This window comes from Panthera tigris, chromosome B2 (genome assembly GCF_018350195.1).
Source record: "Panthera tigris isolate Pti1 chromosome B2, P.tigris_Pti1_mat1.1, whole genome shotgun sequence".
In the NCBI taxonomy this organism is placed as follows: Eukaryota; Metazoa; Chordata; class Mammalia; order Carnivora; family Felidae; genus Panthera; species Panthera tigris.
In genome coordinates, this window is record NC_056664.1 from 135,453,751 (window position 1) to 135,473,071 (window position 19,321).

At 42.8% G+C, this 19,321-nt stretch overlaps 1 protein-coding gene across 1 annotated transcript in view; it reads left to right on the forward strand.

The window, feature by feature from the left end:
• CCDC170 (coiled-coil domain containing 170) overlaps nucleotides 1-19,321 on the forward strand; it is a 101,947-nt gene that overhangs the window by 65,421 nt on the left and 17,205 nt on the right. Inside the window, 3 exon segments of the mRNA XM_042987625.1 lie at nucleotides 7,444-7,644; nucleotides 12,918-13,091; nucleotides 15,467-15,709. Of these exon segments, the coding sequence (XP_042843559.1) occupies nucleotides 7,444-7,644; nucleotides 12,918-13,091; nucleotides 15,467-15,709 (618 nt within the window).

The following is a 19,321-nucleotide window of genomic DNA, read 5'->3' on the forward strand; positions in this document are numbered from 1 at the left end:
TTTTTTGATGTTTCTAAAATACTCAGAGCCATCACTAACTCAGAGTTCAGGGTGGCATTTGAAAATTTCCTTTAATGATAAAACATTTTCAATCCCCTTTAAAAAATTCTCCAAAATTCATGTGTGCTCTTAGGAGCAAGTCAGGTGACCCCTTTGTCCAGGTGTAGGGTTCTCTTTGCGGATATAAAATGTGCAGGTCTCTGAGGGTAACTCAGTTTTTCTTGTGATTGGTCCTGGATTGCAGAAGAACATTACTTCCAGGACTGAGAACAATTTCATTAAGTTATTTACCTTGCCTAGTAAGAGATGCACTTCAGTAGCTAATGGTCCTTAACCATTTCATTTTATTGCTTCCCTTTTCTGTTTTTCCAAATGTTTTCCTGAAACTATTTTAATTCAGCATGTGAAGCATGGCATAAAATTGTCAGCGTGATTTATATGTTTATTTTCTGAAGCAAAATGATGTAAATTGGTTAAGCTGGCTATGCCTTCCCCTACTCCCCAGAAAAATCAGAATGATTCAGAGTCTTTTTAGTGCCTTTGTCTGCCTTTTCTACCCTGTAATTTTTTTCAATAGCTGTTCTCACTATTTAAAAGCCCGAAATCAAGCGTATAGCTGGCATCTTGTGTGACTCATCTTCAAGTAAAATCAGGAGAAAATGGATTTCATATATTGTCTTAGAAATGTTTCTAAAGAATGGGAGCTTTACAGATTGATGAATCTGTTTGTTGAGGGGGCCATACACCCCTGCCAGCTGCCGTGGTTAAACACACACTCAACAGTTGCGTAACACCCATGCGAAGGCCCAGTGGTGGGTTCAGGCCGGGCCTGGCAAATTTTGCCGCTTCATGTAGACTCCTACTTTGTGAACCTTGCCTTTCTTCTTTTCCCTGTTGCTGTTCATTTTTACTCTCCTATGTTTGCAGTTCTCAGTAGAATTCAGGACACCACCCACACGCTTTCAGTAAGTCACTTCTACTTGTTCCTGGCTTTTCTGCTTATAGCCAAGTCAAATTCTCTTTTTAAAAGCTTTACTGTTTCTGGGGCGCCTGGGTGGCTCAGTCGGTTAAGCGTCCGACTTCAGTTCAGGTCACGATCTCGAGGTCCGTGAGTTCGAGCCCCGTGTCGGGCTCTGGGCTGATGGTTCAGAGCCTGGAGCCTGCTTCCGATTCTGTGTCTCCCTCTCTCTCTGCCCCTCCCCCGTTCATGCTCTGTCTCTCTCTGTCTCAAAAATAAATAAAACGTTAAAAAAAAATTAAAAAAAAAAAAAGCTTTACTGTTTCTTGGGGTAGTGTTTCTCAGTTTGGCACTATTGACGTTTCAGGCTGGATAATCCTTTGTCATGGGGCTGCTTTGTATGTACATTGTAGGGTATTTAACAACATCTCTGGCTTCTACCCAGTAGGTACCAATGCCACTATTTTCCCTCTCCATTTGTGACAACCAGTGATGTCTCCAGGCAAATGTCCCTGGAGGATGAAATCACCCCCGGTTGGAAACCAGTCTCTTAAAGGAATGTCCTGCTGTTGGGTTCCTAGGAATTCTAAATGAGTGTTTCGATGATGTTTAGCCTTGAAATTTCAGTACACTTGTAACAGGTGTTTTTGAAATAATGATGTCTTGCACAATGACAGAAAGTTGCGACATTTTCAGATTCTAGTGTAGGTTTTTGAGGCAAACATTTTTTTTTCCTTACTTAAATTTTTTTTTAACATTTATTCATTTTTGAGAGTGAGAAAGATAGACCATGAGTGGGGCAGGGGCAGAGAGAGAGGGAGACACAGAATCCGAAGCGGGCTCCAGGCTTTGAGCTGTCAGCACGGGCCCAACGTGGGGCTTGAACTCATGGACTGCAAGATCATGACCTGAGCTGAAGTCGGATGCTTAACCGACTGAGCCACCCAGGCACCCCTTCCTTACTTTTAGATGTTTCCTAACCAGCTCATCATCTGGATGAGAAGTGATTATGTACAGAGAGGACAGGACCATGATTGATCTCTATGTCATTTCCTAAATTGAAGACAATTCATACAAGCTTACACACGATTATCTAGACAGCTCTTTTGTTCTTCTTTAGGCACACATAAGGGTTTATTTTGTCCACTGGAGTGTTTCTTGGTCCAGTGGCTCCAGGTGAGCTGTGGGGACCCAGCCTGATGCCCTAAAGGACCTGAGACGTGCTTTACAACCCCCTGCTCCCTCATCTGATCTGATCATTCTGCTTTGTTCCTAATTCTCCCAATACACAAAACCAAACATTTACCCAGAATCTTCGGCAGACTTCCACTATCATTTCATTGCCCCAGATTATGTTACATGGTCACGCCTAGCTATGGGGGCACCTGGGAGAGTGAAAAGATAGAGATTTTGGCTCTCCTGGCATCTACAGTGTCGTAATTTCCTAGGATGGCCATAACAAAGTGCCTCTAACCTGGTGGCTTAAACAATAGAAGTGTGTTTGTATTGTCTCCCAGTTCTGGAGGCTGTAAATCTAAAATCATGATGTCGGCTAGGTTGGTTTCTTCTGAGGCCATAAGGGAGAATCTGTCCCAGGACTCTTGCCTGGCTTCTGGTGGTCTCAGGTGGTCCTTGGCTTATGAATGGCATTCTCTTTACATCTTCACATTATTTTCCTTCTATTTGTGTGTGTCTCCGTGTCCACATTTTCCCTTTTTTATAAGCACACTAGCCATATTGCATTAGGGCCCAGCTCTGTAAAGACTGTATTTCCAAATAAGGTCACATTCTGAGGTACTGGGGGACTTGAACATACCTCTTTTATGGAGAACCCAATTTAACCTGTAACAAAAGTCGACATGGGGCACCTGGGTGGCTCAGTCAGTTGAGAGAGCCCGACCCTTGGTTTCAGCTCACGTCATGATCCCAGGGTTGTGGGAATGACCCTTGTGTCAGTCGGGCTCTGTGCTGAGTGTGGAGCCTGCTTGAGGTTCTCTCTCCCTCCCCTTCTGTCTCTCTCTCTCTCTCTCTCTGTCTCTCTCTCTGTCTCTCAGTCCCTCTCCACCCCCTAAAAAAAAGCATACACACCGATAATAAGGAAAGAGAATTTGATTGATGTTTTATTCCTGGTCGCTGACAACATATTTTATATACTTCCTAAGTGAAAATTACAGCTTGACTAATGAGAAAAGAGCTGTGTGTCCAAAAGACACTGGTCCTTAAGTGACCCAAGTGGTTCTTTCTTCAGCTTAGAACTCTTGTGCTTTCTTTAGTTTAATCTTAGGGCAAAAGTGTCTCTCTGGTGAAATCAACAACTACTTGTCCTTGGGAAGTGACTGAAATTTTTTAGGGCATTATGACTTCGCTTCCCAACACCAAGCTCCTTGTTTTTGAAGGATAATTTACTTCAGTGCCTTTTTGTTTTTGTTTTTTTAAAAAAAAATGAGGTATGTTTTGTTTATTATAATCCCTCTCCCTTTCCCTCGATTCCCTACATCTGTCGTGTTGAAATCCCTGGCACATTTTGTCCCACTGAATATTAGGGATATGTTAACAGATGATACTAAGAAAAAGAGGAAAAAGAAAAAAGGAAAGCTTATTGACTCTTCAGAGTTCTCGGTGTGAAAACACAACACAGCTTCACAGTTTTGGTGAGACACATATGTTCACCCAGGCGCTGGCATTTGATGTTCCCGAGAACCGAGTCAGATTAGAATGTTAATTTATTTGACTACATTTATGTAAATATCGCTCTGAAAACTATTGGTCGTACATGTACTGAGACCCAAAATAAGCTTATGAAGCTACGTTCTGGGACACGTAGACTGTGGAGGGGTTCCCAGCTGCTTGCTCCTTCCTGGACACCGGAATCTTGAGTTTGCAGCTTCTTTACAGTTCAGCTGTCTACGTACCAGTGGTTTTAAAAGTCATACTCTGCTGACCCTTCAAGCTTCGTGGAGCACTCTTGGGTCCACACAGGGTGAGGATGCGGGAGGAACCTTGTCACCTTCGATATAGCACATTGCGCCTTATTTGTCCTTCCCAGAAAGGTTTTTAGTTAAAAAACAGGCTCTGTGGGCTGCAGATGGTTTGAGAAACACGATCTAGGACAATTTCTGAAGGGCCCCTTTAACGCTTTATGACAGAAGCATGGGAGTGACTGAACCAACATACTGGAGTAGGAATACTGATGGTAAAAATGGATGCAGTGCATTGAACTTCAGTCGGGTGTGAAATACTGTGCTGCTCAAATTATCTAAATTATCATCTCATCGTCAGAGCAAAGACACTAAGTTTCAGACAGGTTGATTACCTGCTTCAGTTAACATGCTGCTAAGTAGTAGAGTGGGAACTTGAGACGGGGACTGTGTGACTCCAGAGACCCCGTGCCACAGTCTGGTCTCCATCAGGATGTCCTCTTCTTTCTTCAGGGTCATTATCACTACCTTACTCATACTTTCAGCCATTGCCTGAGGTGTCATCCTCAAAATGGGAGGCTTTTTTTTTTTTTTTTTTTTTAATGTAACCGGGCTATTTGCACATTCGTGCATTTCAGATTTTATTTTTTTTAAGTAATCTCTACACCCGGGGTGCCTGGGTGGCTCAGTCGGTTAAGTGTCCGACTTCAGCTCAGGTCTTGATCTCCTGGTTCGTGAGTCCGAGCCCTGCGTCGGGCTCTGCTGACAGCTCAGAGCCTGGAGCCTGCTTCGGATTCTGTGTCTCCCTCTCTCTCTGCCCCTCCCCCGTTACACTCAGTGTCTCTCTTTCTCTCCTAAAAATAAACATTAAAAAAAAAGGTCATCTCTACACCCAGTGTGGGGCTGGAACGCACAACCCTGAGATCAAGAGTTGCATGCTCCCCCGACTGAGCCAGCCATGCACCCCCAAAATGGGAGTCTTTCCTGATCAATTTCTCTGGCAGGCTTTGCTTTCCTCTGGGACCTTCTTCAGTGTACAGACTGTGGCTAAGTGATTACCCAGTTCTCCATCTCTCCAGCTGAGGATTTCTGTGTCTCTTTTTTCTTTGGTTTCATTCTCTTTGTTAGGTTAACTATGGGGTAGGAGAAGTGTTGAAGGACTTCCAGGTAGAAAGACTCCCTACTTGGAGTTGAATGTGAAACACATTTCCTACTGCGCAGAATCATGTGCTCTGCCTTGTATAATATGATATCATTAAACAGCCCTCCTCCCCCCGGGCAGTATCTTGGGGCTGTTGTTTGATGGCTGTTGTTTTGTAGGTGACTTTGTATATTATACCAAGACAGGCGTACCTTTCTTTTACATTGAGATCACATCGCTTATTAGTAAGTGCCAATGGTAGGAAGTACAAAATGAGGAGTTCTCAGAGGCTCATATTCTGTAATTAAAATTGAAATTTCCTTGGAGAACACAATTCCTTGGATGTGGTGCTAAGCAGCTTGCCATCAAATATTTGATTTCAAGCACCCACAGAGGTATAGAATTAATTGAATTACAGGCCTGGGACCTGGAGAGCCACAGAAGCACACGATTTGAGCATTTGGAGATGAAGTAGTCTAACCTTCCTGACTGTAGCCACAGTAAGATGCTTAAAATACGAAATAAACACAAAGACATAAAATTGCAAATATAGTATCTCACCTGTATTTTAACAGGGCATAAAAATAAATTATTTGAAAATATTAATAGTTGTTAACCTCTGAGTGGTTTTTCTTCCTTAAACTTTTTCTTTTGTCCTTAATGAATCTTTCTTTATTTTTTAAATTTTTTTTAATGTTTATTTTTGAGAGAGAGAGAGAGAGAGAGAGAGAGAGAGAGAGAGACAAAGCATGAGCAGGGGAGGGGCAGAGAGAGAGGGAGACACAGAATCTGAAGCAGGCTCCAGGCTCTGAGCTGTCAGCACAGAGCCTGATGCGGGGCTGGAACTCACAGACTGCGAGCGAGATCATGACCCGAGCTGAAGTCAGATGCTCAATTGACTGAGCCACCCAGGCGCCCCTTTAATGAATCTTTTATAATGAGTATATATTACTTTGTAATTTTGGGGACCGGGAAATATTCTTCCTTTCACTGAAGTGGAATTATTTCTCTGATTTGGACCTGTTGGTCCTTAACTTAAGCTCTGAGAGCAACTCAGAGCAAACCCTAGTGTTCTTCCAGATAATAGTTTTACAAAATATTTGAAGATGGCTGGAGTGTTTTCTTGCTTTTTAAAATGGTTATTGGTAGGTAAGCAGAATTTTTTTTTTAACAGAAACTATAAACCCGAAACCATCAAGATATTTCAGTTTCTGTAAGAATGGTACTGAGTAATATGTAAATGTCTACTTTTTTCTTTTTTCTCTTCTGAAACTACCCATCAAAACAAAACACATTTTTCACCCCAAACTTGGTGTCTTTATTAAATTCAATGTTTCCTGAAGACTGGATCAGGTAGACTCAGTTTGAGCCTTCTCGACATGTACCCGAGGTCTTTGGTAAACGTACGTTCTTATTTATAGGAACGTCAGGACAAAGAGAGAAACTCCAGGGAAGGATGGGAGCATTGGAAAAGTGAGGAGTGTGTGAAGAGAATGGGGGCCTTTAATGGAGAAACTGTGATTTCATTTTGTGGGAGAGGAGGTAGCAGTCAGATCGTCCTGCCTTCTTTCGTGTAGAATTGCTGTGTTAAGTTTGACCTTCCAAATGCTATAATGATAATATCACCATATGAGTACACAGCACAGAAGCAGCACCACTGAACTTTGGTGCCTGAGTAACCGATACTCAATGGAAAATGGAAAAAAAAACCTTGAAAAAATATCTTTATGCACTTGAATTCTGGATAAATTTACTATAAAGTTAACTCACTGTGTAATCTTTTTTTTTTTTAAATATTTTTTTAACGTTAATTTATTTTTGAGACCGAGAGAGAGCATGAACGGGGGAGGGTCAGAGAGAGGGAGACAGAGAATCTGAAACAGGCTCCAGGCTCTGAGCTGTCAGCACAGAGCCCGACGCGGGGCTAGAACTCACGGACCGCGAGATCGTGACCTGAGCCGAAGTTGGCCGCTCAACCGACTGAGCCACCCAGGCGCCCCTCACTGTGTAATCTTTAATCCGCCATATATGGTGGAGGAGTTTCTCTGGAGAATGACACTTGCATAGGTTTTAAAAGCACTTTCTGTCTGAACTTTTTTTCCAGTTAAGCTTTGAGGCTCCTAAATTAATGGCAGTTTTAGGGGTATGTAAATATCACCCATAAATATTTATCGAGTAACCTGTTTAAGGAATTATATAAAAATGAAAAAAAAATACCAATAGAAGTATTTTATTAGGTAATGAATACAGATTTATTTCAAGCAGAGGCAGATACAGCTATCAAATTACCTGTTTTTTATTTAATTTTTACAAAGAATCTGGAAGTTGGTGTTATAAATAGTTATGTTGCTTGGGTTGAGCACTAGATTTGAACACTTTGGTGCATCCGAAACAAGGCTTATCCTTGTCTGTTTCTTTGTTTCCAGATGGTCTCCCAGCTTGAAGCCCGAATATCTGAGCTTGTTGAACAGTTGGGAAATGAGTCTGGGTTTCACCAGAAAGCTCTTCAGAGGGCCCAGAAAGCAGAAAGCAAGTTGGAGACTCTTCAGGGTCAGCTGACATACCTGGAGGGAGAGCTGGCTTCTGGAGATGTTTTGCGAGATAACTTGGATTTTGAGAAACAAAAAGTAATAACCCGAGGGTATCTGTGGGGAGAAACATCTGTTGCAGTTTAAAATTTTACCTGAAATGTTCTGAATTTTACAGTACTTCAGTAGAATGGTTAAGTCTGCATAATGAGTAAATGTCAGGGAACAACGTCCTGTTTTGGGGTGTCTTCCTAGTACTTAGGGCTTTCTTGATTCGGATTAATCCAGTTAAACTCAACAGGTATTTGTTGAATGCCGGTTATGTATGAGACCCTGAAGGTTTGAGGGCTAAGGTCTGAGTAACACACAGTTCTTGATCATAAAAGGCTCATAATGTACTTGAGGAGACAGACATTCTAGTCATTTGCTGTAACTATAAAGCTGTACGTGTTGTAATGGATGTATTGATTGACAAAATGCTGTAGGAACTCAGTGAAGGGAATGATAACTTCTGGATAAGAGGAGGATTTTTACAGGGGAGAGGGCAATGGAGTTCACCCTTGAAGGATAAGTAGGATTTTAGAGGAGCGAGGGTGCAAATACTGTAGGGGAAACAGTGCGAGCAAAGGCGTGAAAGCTCCTAAGGGCATAGTGTAGTCATAGTGCGGAGGGATTGTTCCAGTGTGGCGAGAACACAGCATTCCGGATGGGGTTGTGGCAGGAGAGAAGACTAGCATGGTTTGGATGACGAAGATTCTTTATTCTAGCTTCTGTAGAATATTAAGTGTAGTAAGTGATTTTGAGCATTGCGGTGTTTTAGAAAGATGACGCGATGTCACAGTGAAGCTGAAGTCACAGCAGGGACAGACTCGGGAATGCTAACGGCGATAACCCTGTGTGAGAGAAGGAGAGTACAATGAGAAGGGGCCCCCACTTATGACCTGACCGTGGGGAGACCATCTGTGACTGTCCAGAGGTAGTTAGAGTGGCGGAGAGCAGAAGCCAGTTTGCTCCGGGCTGAGGGGTGAGTGCGGAGGAAAGGTTTGAGTGTAGAAGTAGATTTTTAGGAAGTCTGGCGACCAGAGAGAAAAGAGGCATGAAGCAAGACGACTGAAGGAAGATTTTATTGGCTGGAAGGGGAAGGTACATGGTTGTGAGTCACAGGAGGAAAAAAAAGAGAGAGAGAGAAAAAGAAATGGGATTGGGATTGGATTTGGCATGAAAAATAAATACCCTTAGGTTAAAAAAAATATTCTGGAAATACTTTCATCCTCATTTTTCAGCACTTCGGAAAGCCAAGGAAGCATCATGCCTGCATGGAGGGTTGGATAGGCAAAGACACGTAAGAGGTCTGTGGGAAATCCTAGTCTAAGTGGATGACACAGGTAAATGAGAACACAAGAGTTAATTAATGGAGGGAGGTATAAAATTCAACAGGAAGTTGGATAAAGTTTCCTGTTTCTGTGAGTGAGGAAATGAGCCATCTTCACACAGGAGGTAGCATCACGAGAGGCTTTAAAGAATGAGTAGGAATTTGTTAGGCAGAAGAGGTGGGGGAAGGGATTCACACTACCAGAACAGTAGGAGGAAGGAAGGAGTGGAGGTGTGACCTGTTGTGACCTGCTGTGACCTGCTCAGGAGACCAGTGAGGCACAGGGAGACCGAACATGGTGCCTGGTGAATCCAGAGGCGTGAGGTGGCTCTGGAGACGTGTAGGAATAATTGAGATAGGGAAGGCTAGTTGCCCAAGGCTTTATCCTGTAGACAATGGGAAGCCATAGAAGGCTTTTGAATAAAAGAAAAGATTTCTCCGAAGGCAGACTGGCTTTGAGGGCCTAGAGATGAAAGGTTAGGGAGCCCAGCTAGGGGATTGTTAGAATAGATAATTTGAATAGAATAGAACAGTTGGTAATAAAGATTTGGACCAGGTAGTGGGGTTATGAATGAAGGGGTAGATTTGACAAATTTGGGAGGGTGAAGAGTATCTGAAAAAGATGTGTTGATTGAAAATTTGAGTTTGAAAGGAAATGTTGCGCCTGAGTATAATGTGTTAAATTGGAAGAAATCTGACTGCTGGGCTATCTACCTAGATGTCCCATGAACACATTGCACTAATCATTTTCAAAATGGAAATGATCACCTCTCCACAAATTTGCCCCCTCCTGCCTCAGGGATGATGATGTAATCTGCCTCCAGCCACCTGAGACAAAAGCCCCAGGGTCATTCTTAAAGCTTCCCTCTTCTTAACCAATTCCTAAACACTGTAAATTCCATCTCCTTAACATATCTCAAATGTCACCCCCCCCATCTCTATATTTAGCGGCAGTGCTCTGACTCCAAACATTATAATCATTTGTATGGACTGTCCAAACAACCTTCCAACAACTGCCCACTGCTGCCAGGGAGGTCTTAATAAAATGTGTGTCTAATTTTTCTTAAAATTGGCCAGGGGCTCTCTGTGGCCTTCAGGCTCAGCTACAGATTTCTTTTTTCCATGGCTAAGCATTCTGTGACCTGGCCAGATCCCCTCTCCAGGCTTTCCATCACCCGTGATCCCTCCAGCCTATGGTGGCAAACTCCAGGCTTCAGGGGACTAACAGGGCCCTGCAAGGGTGTGTGGTGATTGATCTCTGAGCCTGAAGACATCCACATTCAAATTTATAAAAAACAATTGGATGGCCAAAAAAAAAAAAAAAAAAAAAATTGGCGGCCTCCTTGGCATCCTATATTACATGTTGCTGTTCTCTCCGAGAAAAAGTTCTCCTTACCTTCTTCACCTGGTAATAGCTGTCCCTTGAAGACTCACTTCCAATGTCATTTCCTCCTTCCCCTTCCTTAGAGACTTAGTTTTCCTTCATGCAACATGTGCGTGTGTCTGTCACAGCACTTACTGCCCTAATGTCTTCTGTCTTCTCTAGTCAACTCCAACCTTCTTGAGATCAGAGGAAATCTTTTTTTTTTTTTCTTTTTTCTTGGTTTCTCCAGCAATTAGGGAAGAGTCAATAAATAGTATTTAAATTGTGAAGAAAGATCTAAAAAGCAAGAATTTTAGGTAGACTGGTGTCTCTTCCCTTTTTATTTTTCATTGTAATGACTCATTAATGTTCGCTGAGCTTGTGCCAAAAGAACTCTCAGTTACAAAAGCAAATTATGTAAATGGATTCCACTGTGGCAAATATTCCGTAGATCACCACCTCTGAACTGCACGTCCTAGTATGGATGACAGGCATGTAAAAGTGAAAAGCAAAGTTGTACAGAGTTTAAGTTTAAATATAGGTAATTGAGGTACACACAGAATAGAATATATTTATGCTAAACTGTGATTCAAAGAAATAAGTTGTACAGGAAATCCCTCCAGTGACCCTACCCTTTTGAGGCATAGCCGAGATCTTTGAAATGGGCCCTTGCTCTGTGGGGTGTGGCTTGGTCCTGTCCTTATCCCATTTTGCCGGTTGTAGATCCTTGGCATGCTACGTGGATGGGTCACATGTAGATGTAGCAAGAGAGACTTTATGCTTCCACATGGAGGGTCCTGGTTCTATTTTATTTACAAAACAAACAATAGCAATTATTTTTACTTTCATCCATACCTTCAAAATGAATAATTCCAAGGGGAGTGCTGACAACAGCATGAAGAAGTGAGAAACTGGTGATGTGGAAACAAAAGTAGCTTCTGGCCTTGGTCTTGTAGCCCAAGACAGCAACCTACCACCGTGTGGCACAGCAGATAAGCAGTACTTCCCGTGACCGTGCCTTACAAAGAAGAGATTACACTCTAGGTATGCCGCTCAACAAAATTTGAAAGTACTCACTTACAAATAATTTCATCTCGATGACTAAAAGTATCGATAGTTCTGGGCTTTATACTGGCATGCTTCAGTCACCCAGGAATCATACTTATTTAAACATATAGTCGCCTCAGAATGCCAGATAGATGAAGACTTATTGCAGTGGGAAGAAAGTTTCAAAGACAGAACCCAAATCATGAAGTGATGATACAGAAAGTTCATTGATTGGTTCGCTCATCCAACAAGTGCTTAGTAAGCATTCCTCTGTCAGGCGTGGCCCGATAAACCACAGAAATTAAGTGGAGGATATAAAAAAAATACTGAATTCAAGGGCTACATGCACCCTGATGTTTTAGCGACATTATCAACAATAGCCGAATCATGGAAAGAGCCCAAATGTCCATTGACTGATGAATGGATAAAGAAATTGTGGTGTGTGAGTGTGTGTGTATTAAATAAATAAATAAATAAATAAATAAATAAATACTATTCAGCCATAAAAAAGAATGAAATCTTGCCATTTGTAACGACATGGATGGAACTCAAGAGTATTACGCTAAGAGAAGTAAGTCAGAGAAAGACAAATACCATATGGTTTCTCTCCATATGTGTAATTTAAGAAACAAAACAAATGAACATAGCGGGAAAGACAAGAAGGAAAACCAAGAAACAGACTCTTAACTTAGAGAACAAACTGATGGTTACCAGAGGGGAGGTGTGTGGGGGGATGAGTTAAATAGGTGATGGGGATTAAGGAGTGCACTTGTCGTATTGAGCACCGGGCATCGTATGTAACTGTTGAGGCACTAAATGGTACATATGAAACTAGTATTACGCTGTATGTTAACTAACTGGAATTTAAATAAAAACTTGGAAGAAAAATAAGGAAATCAAGTGGAGGAAGATCCTGGAACGATTTTGTAACATTCACCTGTTAAAAAATGAACCTTGACTTCATTGATACAGCTGTGTTTTACAGTATTGTTCCTTAAACTATGTTACATTAAAAACTCTTTAAGACATTTTTTTGGTATAGGAATTTAAGTTTCAAAAAAAAAAAAGCAAAAACGTTGTCCAAGTGTGTTTGTATGGAGAGCTTTGATTTTGGAGTGATCTGTAGAATCCAAGGGGAGTAAAGTGGCCACTGTTGTCATGTTTTTTTCCACATTTGAGGCCAGGGCCCACTTAGGATGGAAAACTTGCCATGGAAGGTTTGTGGATGAGTAGATCCCAGAAGCTGAATTAGCCTGGAAGGGACAGCAGCCTGTCACCAAAGCAGAGAGATGTAGATGTTGTCCAGAGGATGCCAGATTTGTCACATGGCAGGGTTGAGAAGAGTGTCTCATGTTACGTTGAACATCAAGATCACTGACCACGAGAGTCAAGTGAATTTGGACAAGAAGCAGGGCAGGGAGCTGGCAAGGTGGTTCTGGAATTCATTACCAAACACCGGGGTCAGGGGTCGGGCTCCATACTGGGTTTAATGAGACCTATCTGTAAGTTTGGGAGAAAGAGAAGGAGTCTGTGAGATCACCTGTTAACTTTGTTTTTGTGCCTCATTTTCATTTTTGTTCTTGGGTTTAGTATCTTAAATTTCTGGATCAGCTCTCAGAGAAAATGAAACTGGACCAGATGGCTGCTGAACTTGGCTTTGACATGCGCCTGGATGTAGTCTTAGCTCGCACAGAGCAGCTGGTCCGCCTCGAGAGCAACGCAGTCATTGAAAACAAGACTATCGCTCACAATTTACAGAGAAAGGTAGGGGATACTGAAACTTGCTAGTGTTGAGAGAAAGAATTGCTGAGACACTTAAATATTGAAAAATAGTTTACTTCCCCTCGTATTTATCACTGTGGTTTGGAAATATAAATATGTATTTATAATTTGAGTCTCTGTTTCAAGTCTGAGGGGTGGTAAGTTTATCACCTAAGGTTATGTTTGACTGTGAGTCATAGAGACCCAAAATAATGGTGGCTTATATGACTGGATGTGCTTCCTCCCCACCCCCACCCCCACCCCCACCCCCATAAGTTTCTAGAAGTAGACCGCTCAGGGTGAGTGTGGCCAGTCTGCTCTGTGAAGTTTTCAAGGAGCCAGGCTCATTTCAGCTCATTAATCTCCTATTCCTAGGGTGGTTCATATCTTTATGGTTCAAAATGGTACCTATGGGTTCCAGACAGAAATTTGGAGAAGAAAGGGACAAAGAAGAGGGATACAAAAGAGCATGTGTGAATTGTCTTTTGATGGAGGCTTCCAGAATTTGCCACGTGAACTTGTGTTTATATCCATGATTCTGGTGACCGAAATTAATTCAAGGGAAGCCGGACAGTGTAGTCCTTTCCCTAGGTAACCACTTGCCTACCTACGAAACTCACTGATTCTGTTATTAAGGGAGATGAGGAGAACTTGGGAATATCTAGCAGTCTCTGAGTTGATAAACTTTCTGGCACTGGAGAGAAAAGCGAGGAGAAGCATTTACTTTTCATTGACTCAAAAGAAGAATTAAAAACAGTTTAGACAAATGAATGAGTAGATGAAAAGGATAAAAATATAATTATTAGTTATATAATTATTGGCATTGGTGAAAGAAAGAGCAAAACACAGATGTGTTCTTATAATAGTTCTTAGGAGAAAATTCTGTGGTGGAATTATAGTGTACAGGCTGTGTCATGGGTCACATCTGGGATTCCAGTTTGGTTCCACCAAGCTGTGTGACCTTGGACAAATTACATGCCTCTCTGTCTCTATTTCCTCATATTTAAGATGGGAATGATATCTACCTCATGAGGTTGTTTATTTTTAATAAGACCCATTTTTTAAACTCTTGGCTCATAGACTGAGCTATATTCACATTTGATCTCTTCTCCATATACTAGATTTTGAGGAATACTTTATGAAAGACAGCAGATAACCCCTGTGACTGTCAGAGACATTAAACTGAGCTACAGTTCTTTCTGAAGGTCTCCTCAGATAATTGATTTTCCCCCCCGATCTCCAACATCGTTCCTTCTGACATATTGTATAATAATTGAAATTACCAGCGGTACAGGACTCACCAGGGTAATTGTGCAGTCGAGGGGAATTTGACTTGAAGAAGCTCGAGGAAGGGAGTTTGGCTAGAGAGACACGAAACGGGCTTTGTTAAAAATGGATCTGGCTATGGACGCTGCCACCATGGTTAGACAAGATACACAAGGCTGCATTTCAGTCTGTCCTTCACACCTCTGAGAAGTGCAGAGTATATAATTACGGAAAATGTGATGGTCCTCGGCTCTAACATTCTAGAATTCTGCACGATTCCAATCCCCAGTGTTTGCAACAGATGTAAGAGGTTTCTGTACTTAATATTCTCCTCACTAATTGTGACATCACAATCCAGGAGGATTTCTTTTCCCCCTTTAGAGGCCACAATCTTTTTCTAAAATCCATTATAAATTCCTTCATCAAGTTTGATTGTCAGTGATTAGTGCTGTTTGAAGAATTTGTTCTCTGCTTGGTTTGTGGCCGGTATAGGCCAGGCAGATGATAAAGACACCAGTGAACTGGAACCTTGTTGACGTCCTTTCCATTTCAAAGATTTTAAACATATAAGCACAGCTTTCTTTAAATGCTCCCTGATATAACTTACTTTCAAAAGATAACAACTCTCATGTTTGGCATCACTCGGTCTGGTTCCAAGGGATTGAAATTACTCAGTCTCGGTTTTTGGTGCTAACACGCACTCTATTTTCTTTTAGCAAAGACCAGTGCCAGGGGGTGGTAGAGAGGATGTTGTCTCTCTACCCTATTCTGATCTTGATAAGCCAATGCTCGTAGCTTTGAAAGTAATTGTACATGTCTGTTATGGTGTCCATAACGGTGGAGGGAATCAGAGGTGGGAAGCCTACTTCTCTGTGCATTTTCTGTGGCTCTTTGGTCTCATGCTTTGCAGCTACAGGATTAGTTCTTGGAAAAGCAGGAATAAAAAAAATGCAATCAAGAAAAGGAATCCAATAACCTTTTCTGAGGGTTTATAGATGAGTCTAATTGAAGTGCAGATAAAGATCAACGTTATCTGAGTAATTCGTTTATATTTACTGACTGCTCGGTGATGATTTAAAAAAAAAAAAAGATCCCCGTTTGTGTCACATCAGCTCAAGACTCAGAAAGAAAGACTGGAGAGCAAAGAACTGCACGTGAACCTTCTCCGGCAGAAAATTGCCCAGTTGGAGCAGGAGAAGCAGGTGCGTTCGGCCTTGGCGGTAGAGAGGGACGAGGCCAATCTCACCCTAAGGAAGTTGCAAAAGAAGGTGGAGAGGCTACAGAAGGAGCTGCGTGTGTGTCGAGACTCGAACACGGAGCTCAAAGCCCAGCTGGCTGACACCCATGAGCTCAAGGCAAGTGCCCATCTCCATTCCCTTGTTGATTTTTGCACGTTGCCATTGAGGTTTATGTGAAAGGGTGGCAGTCTTATAACAGACACGCCGGAAAAGAAAAGGAGATAAGGGCTTTCTGTGATCTTCTGGAGTTGTGGGAAAAATGCAAACACTACACAAAATCAGCATAGTAGGCCAATTTAGCGTCTCTTCAATGCTTGGAATGGAGCCATAGTTGCCGTGTGAAAAGCCCATCAAAAAAGGGTGATGGAGGTGACGGAGATTAAGAGGACACTTGTCTTGATGAGCCCTGAGTGATGTAGGGATGTATGGAATCACTGTACTGAAATTAATATAATACCGGATGTTAATTACGCTGGAATTAAAAGAAAAAAAAAGGTGATGTTAAGTACAGAAAATATAAACATTTCTTCCAAGTGTGGGTGACTATGATATTTGGGATCAGGGGTTTATCACGCGGGAATCTGCTTAGCAAGAAATGAGAAAACGAGCACAGCTCTACACTGAGAAGTCAGCCAGCATTGTGTCCCGTGGCCTGGAGATGCTGTCCGTGTACCCAGAAGTGAGGAAGGGTCCCTGACTGGGGCAGTGTGCTTCCTGGATTTGGAGGGTTCGACTTCTAATGGCTACAGAGAAGAAAGGAATTAAAACATAAAAGAATTTAATCAAAATCTTTAAATGTCATGTATGTGTGCCACTGGAAACAATATGTAACTTCACATGCACATATCCTTTCTGGCAGAAATGCATGTCATGAATACAGATGAGAATAATGTCCTCGCTCTTTACAGATGAGCGCTCTGTAATGGACTTTTGGAGTGTTTCTGAATCTGGAAACAGACCAGCAGGGAAAAGGAAACTGGAATTAAGCTAACACTTCAATATGTGTAGTGGGGACAATATTTTAGGAAATATTTCCTACTGTATGTTTTTTTTTCTTCTGAATCATTAGCTCTTTTCTCCTGAAACCTTTCTTTTTTAATTTTTTTAACATTTATTTATTTTCAAGAGACAGAGACAGAGTGCGAGTGGGGAGGGGCAAAGAGAGAGGGAAACACAGAATCTGAAGCAGGCTCCAGGCTCTGAGCTGTCAGCACAGAGCCCAATGCAGGGCTCGAACCCACTAACTATGAGATCATGACCTGAGCTGAAGTCAGACGCATAACAGACAGCCACCCAGGCGCCCCTCTCCTGAAACCTTTCTAAATTGAGGCTTTTTTCCCCAGAGGAAAAAAAACAGGGCAGACACAGCCCAGGGGAGGGAACATATTTAAAAATAAGGGAAGCAGGAAGCAAGGGATGGCATCTGATGGGGTACAAAGGCTGGGGAGCAAGTATCAAGGTAAGTATCTCCCACACCCCCTCACACCTTGAGACTTATCTTTGGGGTGTGTGTGTGCTGGGGTGGGGGTAGAACCCCTGAAGTCAGCATGCCATTGCTTCCGCCCTGGCTGGAAGCGGCAGGAGTGCTGAGGCAGCATCAGTGTCATAAAACCAGGGTTTACGAATGTCCTGTGGTGGATACAGAGTGTTTCCAGGTGGTGTCTCACAGGGCATCATATAATGTTGAGCCCTGAAGTGGAAAATGGATTCCCTTTAAGTTTTCTTTCAATTCTTCCATTGTCAAGGAGAAAATCTTAACTAGAAGTTATTAAGGCAAAAACCGTAAGAGACTCTTAAATACAGAGAACAAACTGAGAATTGCTGGGGGTGGGGGTTGGGTTAAATGGGTGACAGGCATTAAGGAGGGCACTTTCAGGGTGAGCACTGGGTGTTGTACGTAAGAGATGAATCACTGGGTTCTACTCCTGAAGCCAAGACTACACTGTGTGGTAACTAACTTGAAAAAAAAAAAAAAGAAGTTACTATGTCTTTACTACTATTATTGCTATACCTCTGACTTTGGGCCTAAGAAGATTCTTTTCTACTCATTGGCTTCATTGGCTTCATTCAACTCATTGTTGAAGGAAAGATGAGGATGGTTCCTATAATTGGTGTTAAACATTCAGGTACCAAAACATAGACTAGGACTGATAAATAAAGTGAACCTGGATTTCAAAACAGGGAGATGAATTCTGTCATCTGGAAAGGGACATGTTTCATTATAAGCGTGTTTCGGTGGAACAGTTCAAATTCTTCAAAGAAATCTGTGATATAAGGAAAGGGTAAACAGCACTCTTTTTTGTTTTTTGTTCTGTTTTGTTTTGAGAGGGGGCAAGTGAGCAAGGGGCAGAGAGAGAGGGAGAGAGAGATGAAGAGAGAGGGAGAGAAGGGGGTCTCACCCGAAGCAGGGTTCGGACTCACAAACCGTGGGATCGTGGCCCGAGCCGAAGTCCAATGCTTACCTGATTGAGCCACCCAGGCGCCCCGCACTGGGGATTTTCATACACCGAGCTTGCTGAACTCCACAAAGCCAGAGGAGAAGAGAATGTGGAGCAGTCTGGGTGATTCCTAAGGACAACTAAGTGGGAGTGACACCGAGGAAGCTGAGGCATGCTGGCTGCCTAGAGGAAGGACTCAAGTGAGGATGTCCTAATAAGACCACCACTGGTGTTTCTGAAGCCACGTGTGGTGATGCTGGTAGCTGCAGGGTGAGCCTCCTGTCCCCAGTCCCCTCCGCCCTGCAGCTGAGGACATCTGGTTCCTACCGACAAATTTTCCCCGTCTCATAGAGTGCGGTTTTCTGTCCTCAGGAGAAATTACGAAACTTAATTTAACAAGTCAGGATTGATTCAACCTCGTGGTTTATTTTCCTGCTAACCTAGTTCTGAAATGTGCATTGCTTCTGCGGCTAACATCGGAGCACCTGTTCCCCATAATTGGGTTGCCGCTCTGTTCTTTCTACTCCGCCCATCTCCTTATAACCTCAGAGACCCTCGCTTCCCTTGATACTAGAGGCCTGCCCTGCTTTTTCCCGTTTCCAAGAACTGCGACTCCATCTCTGAATGAAGCGGGCTGGGCCCTAATGTCAGGACTCTGACATTAACCTGCGGGTTCCAGCTACCTTGATGCGTGTTTCCAGATACTGTAAAGCTAAAATATAATACTGTGGCGAATGAATATTCTATAAAACATGGTACAACAATTAGTTGCCATTTTTTAGCTAATTTTGTCACTGCTGATGGGTGGCAGTTATACTCTGCGCCTTCAGAATTACCAGAACTCAGGAGGCTGAATAAGGTTGGCTTACACGGAGCACGGCAGCGCTCAGTCTAGCAACAGAGGACGTGATGATGGGACAAGGGATTCCCCATCGGTGACACCCAGGAATGGGGCCCAGCACCCGCTGGGTGAGAGTGAGTGATGAGTGGTTTTAGAGGTGGGGCACTTCCTGGCTAATGGCAGTGTGGGGGCCCACTGGGGCCGTGGGTCCGAGGAGGGCATCTTCCAGGCTAAGGGTATTGGCGGTAGGGCTGGGACCCCTAGCTGAGACAACCCTGTGTATCGGAAACAGTGTTGGGGAGAGAGTAGCCCACACTTGCTGTAGCAGAAGCTGGAAAACAGCCAGTGGAAGTTGAGTCCTGCGTCTGTAGAGGACGTTCCCGTCTCGTCTCAACGACCTCTGCCTCAGCTCTGCACCATATGTCACCTGGATTATTATAATTATCTGCA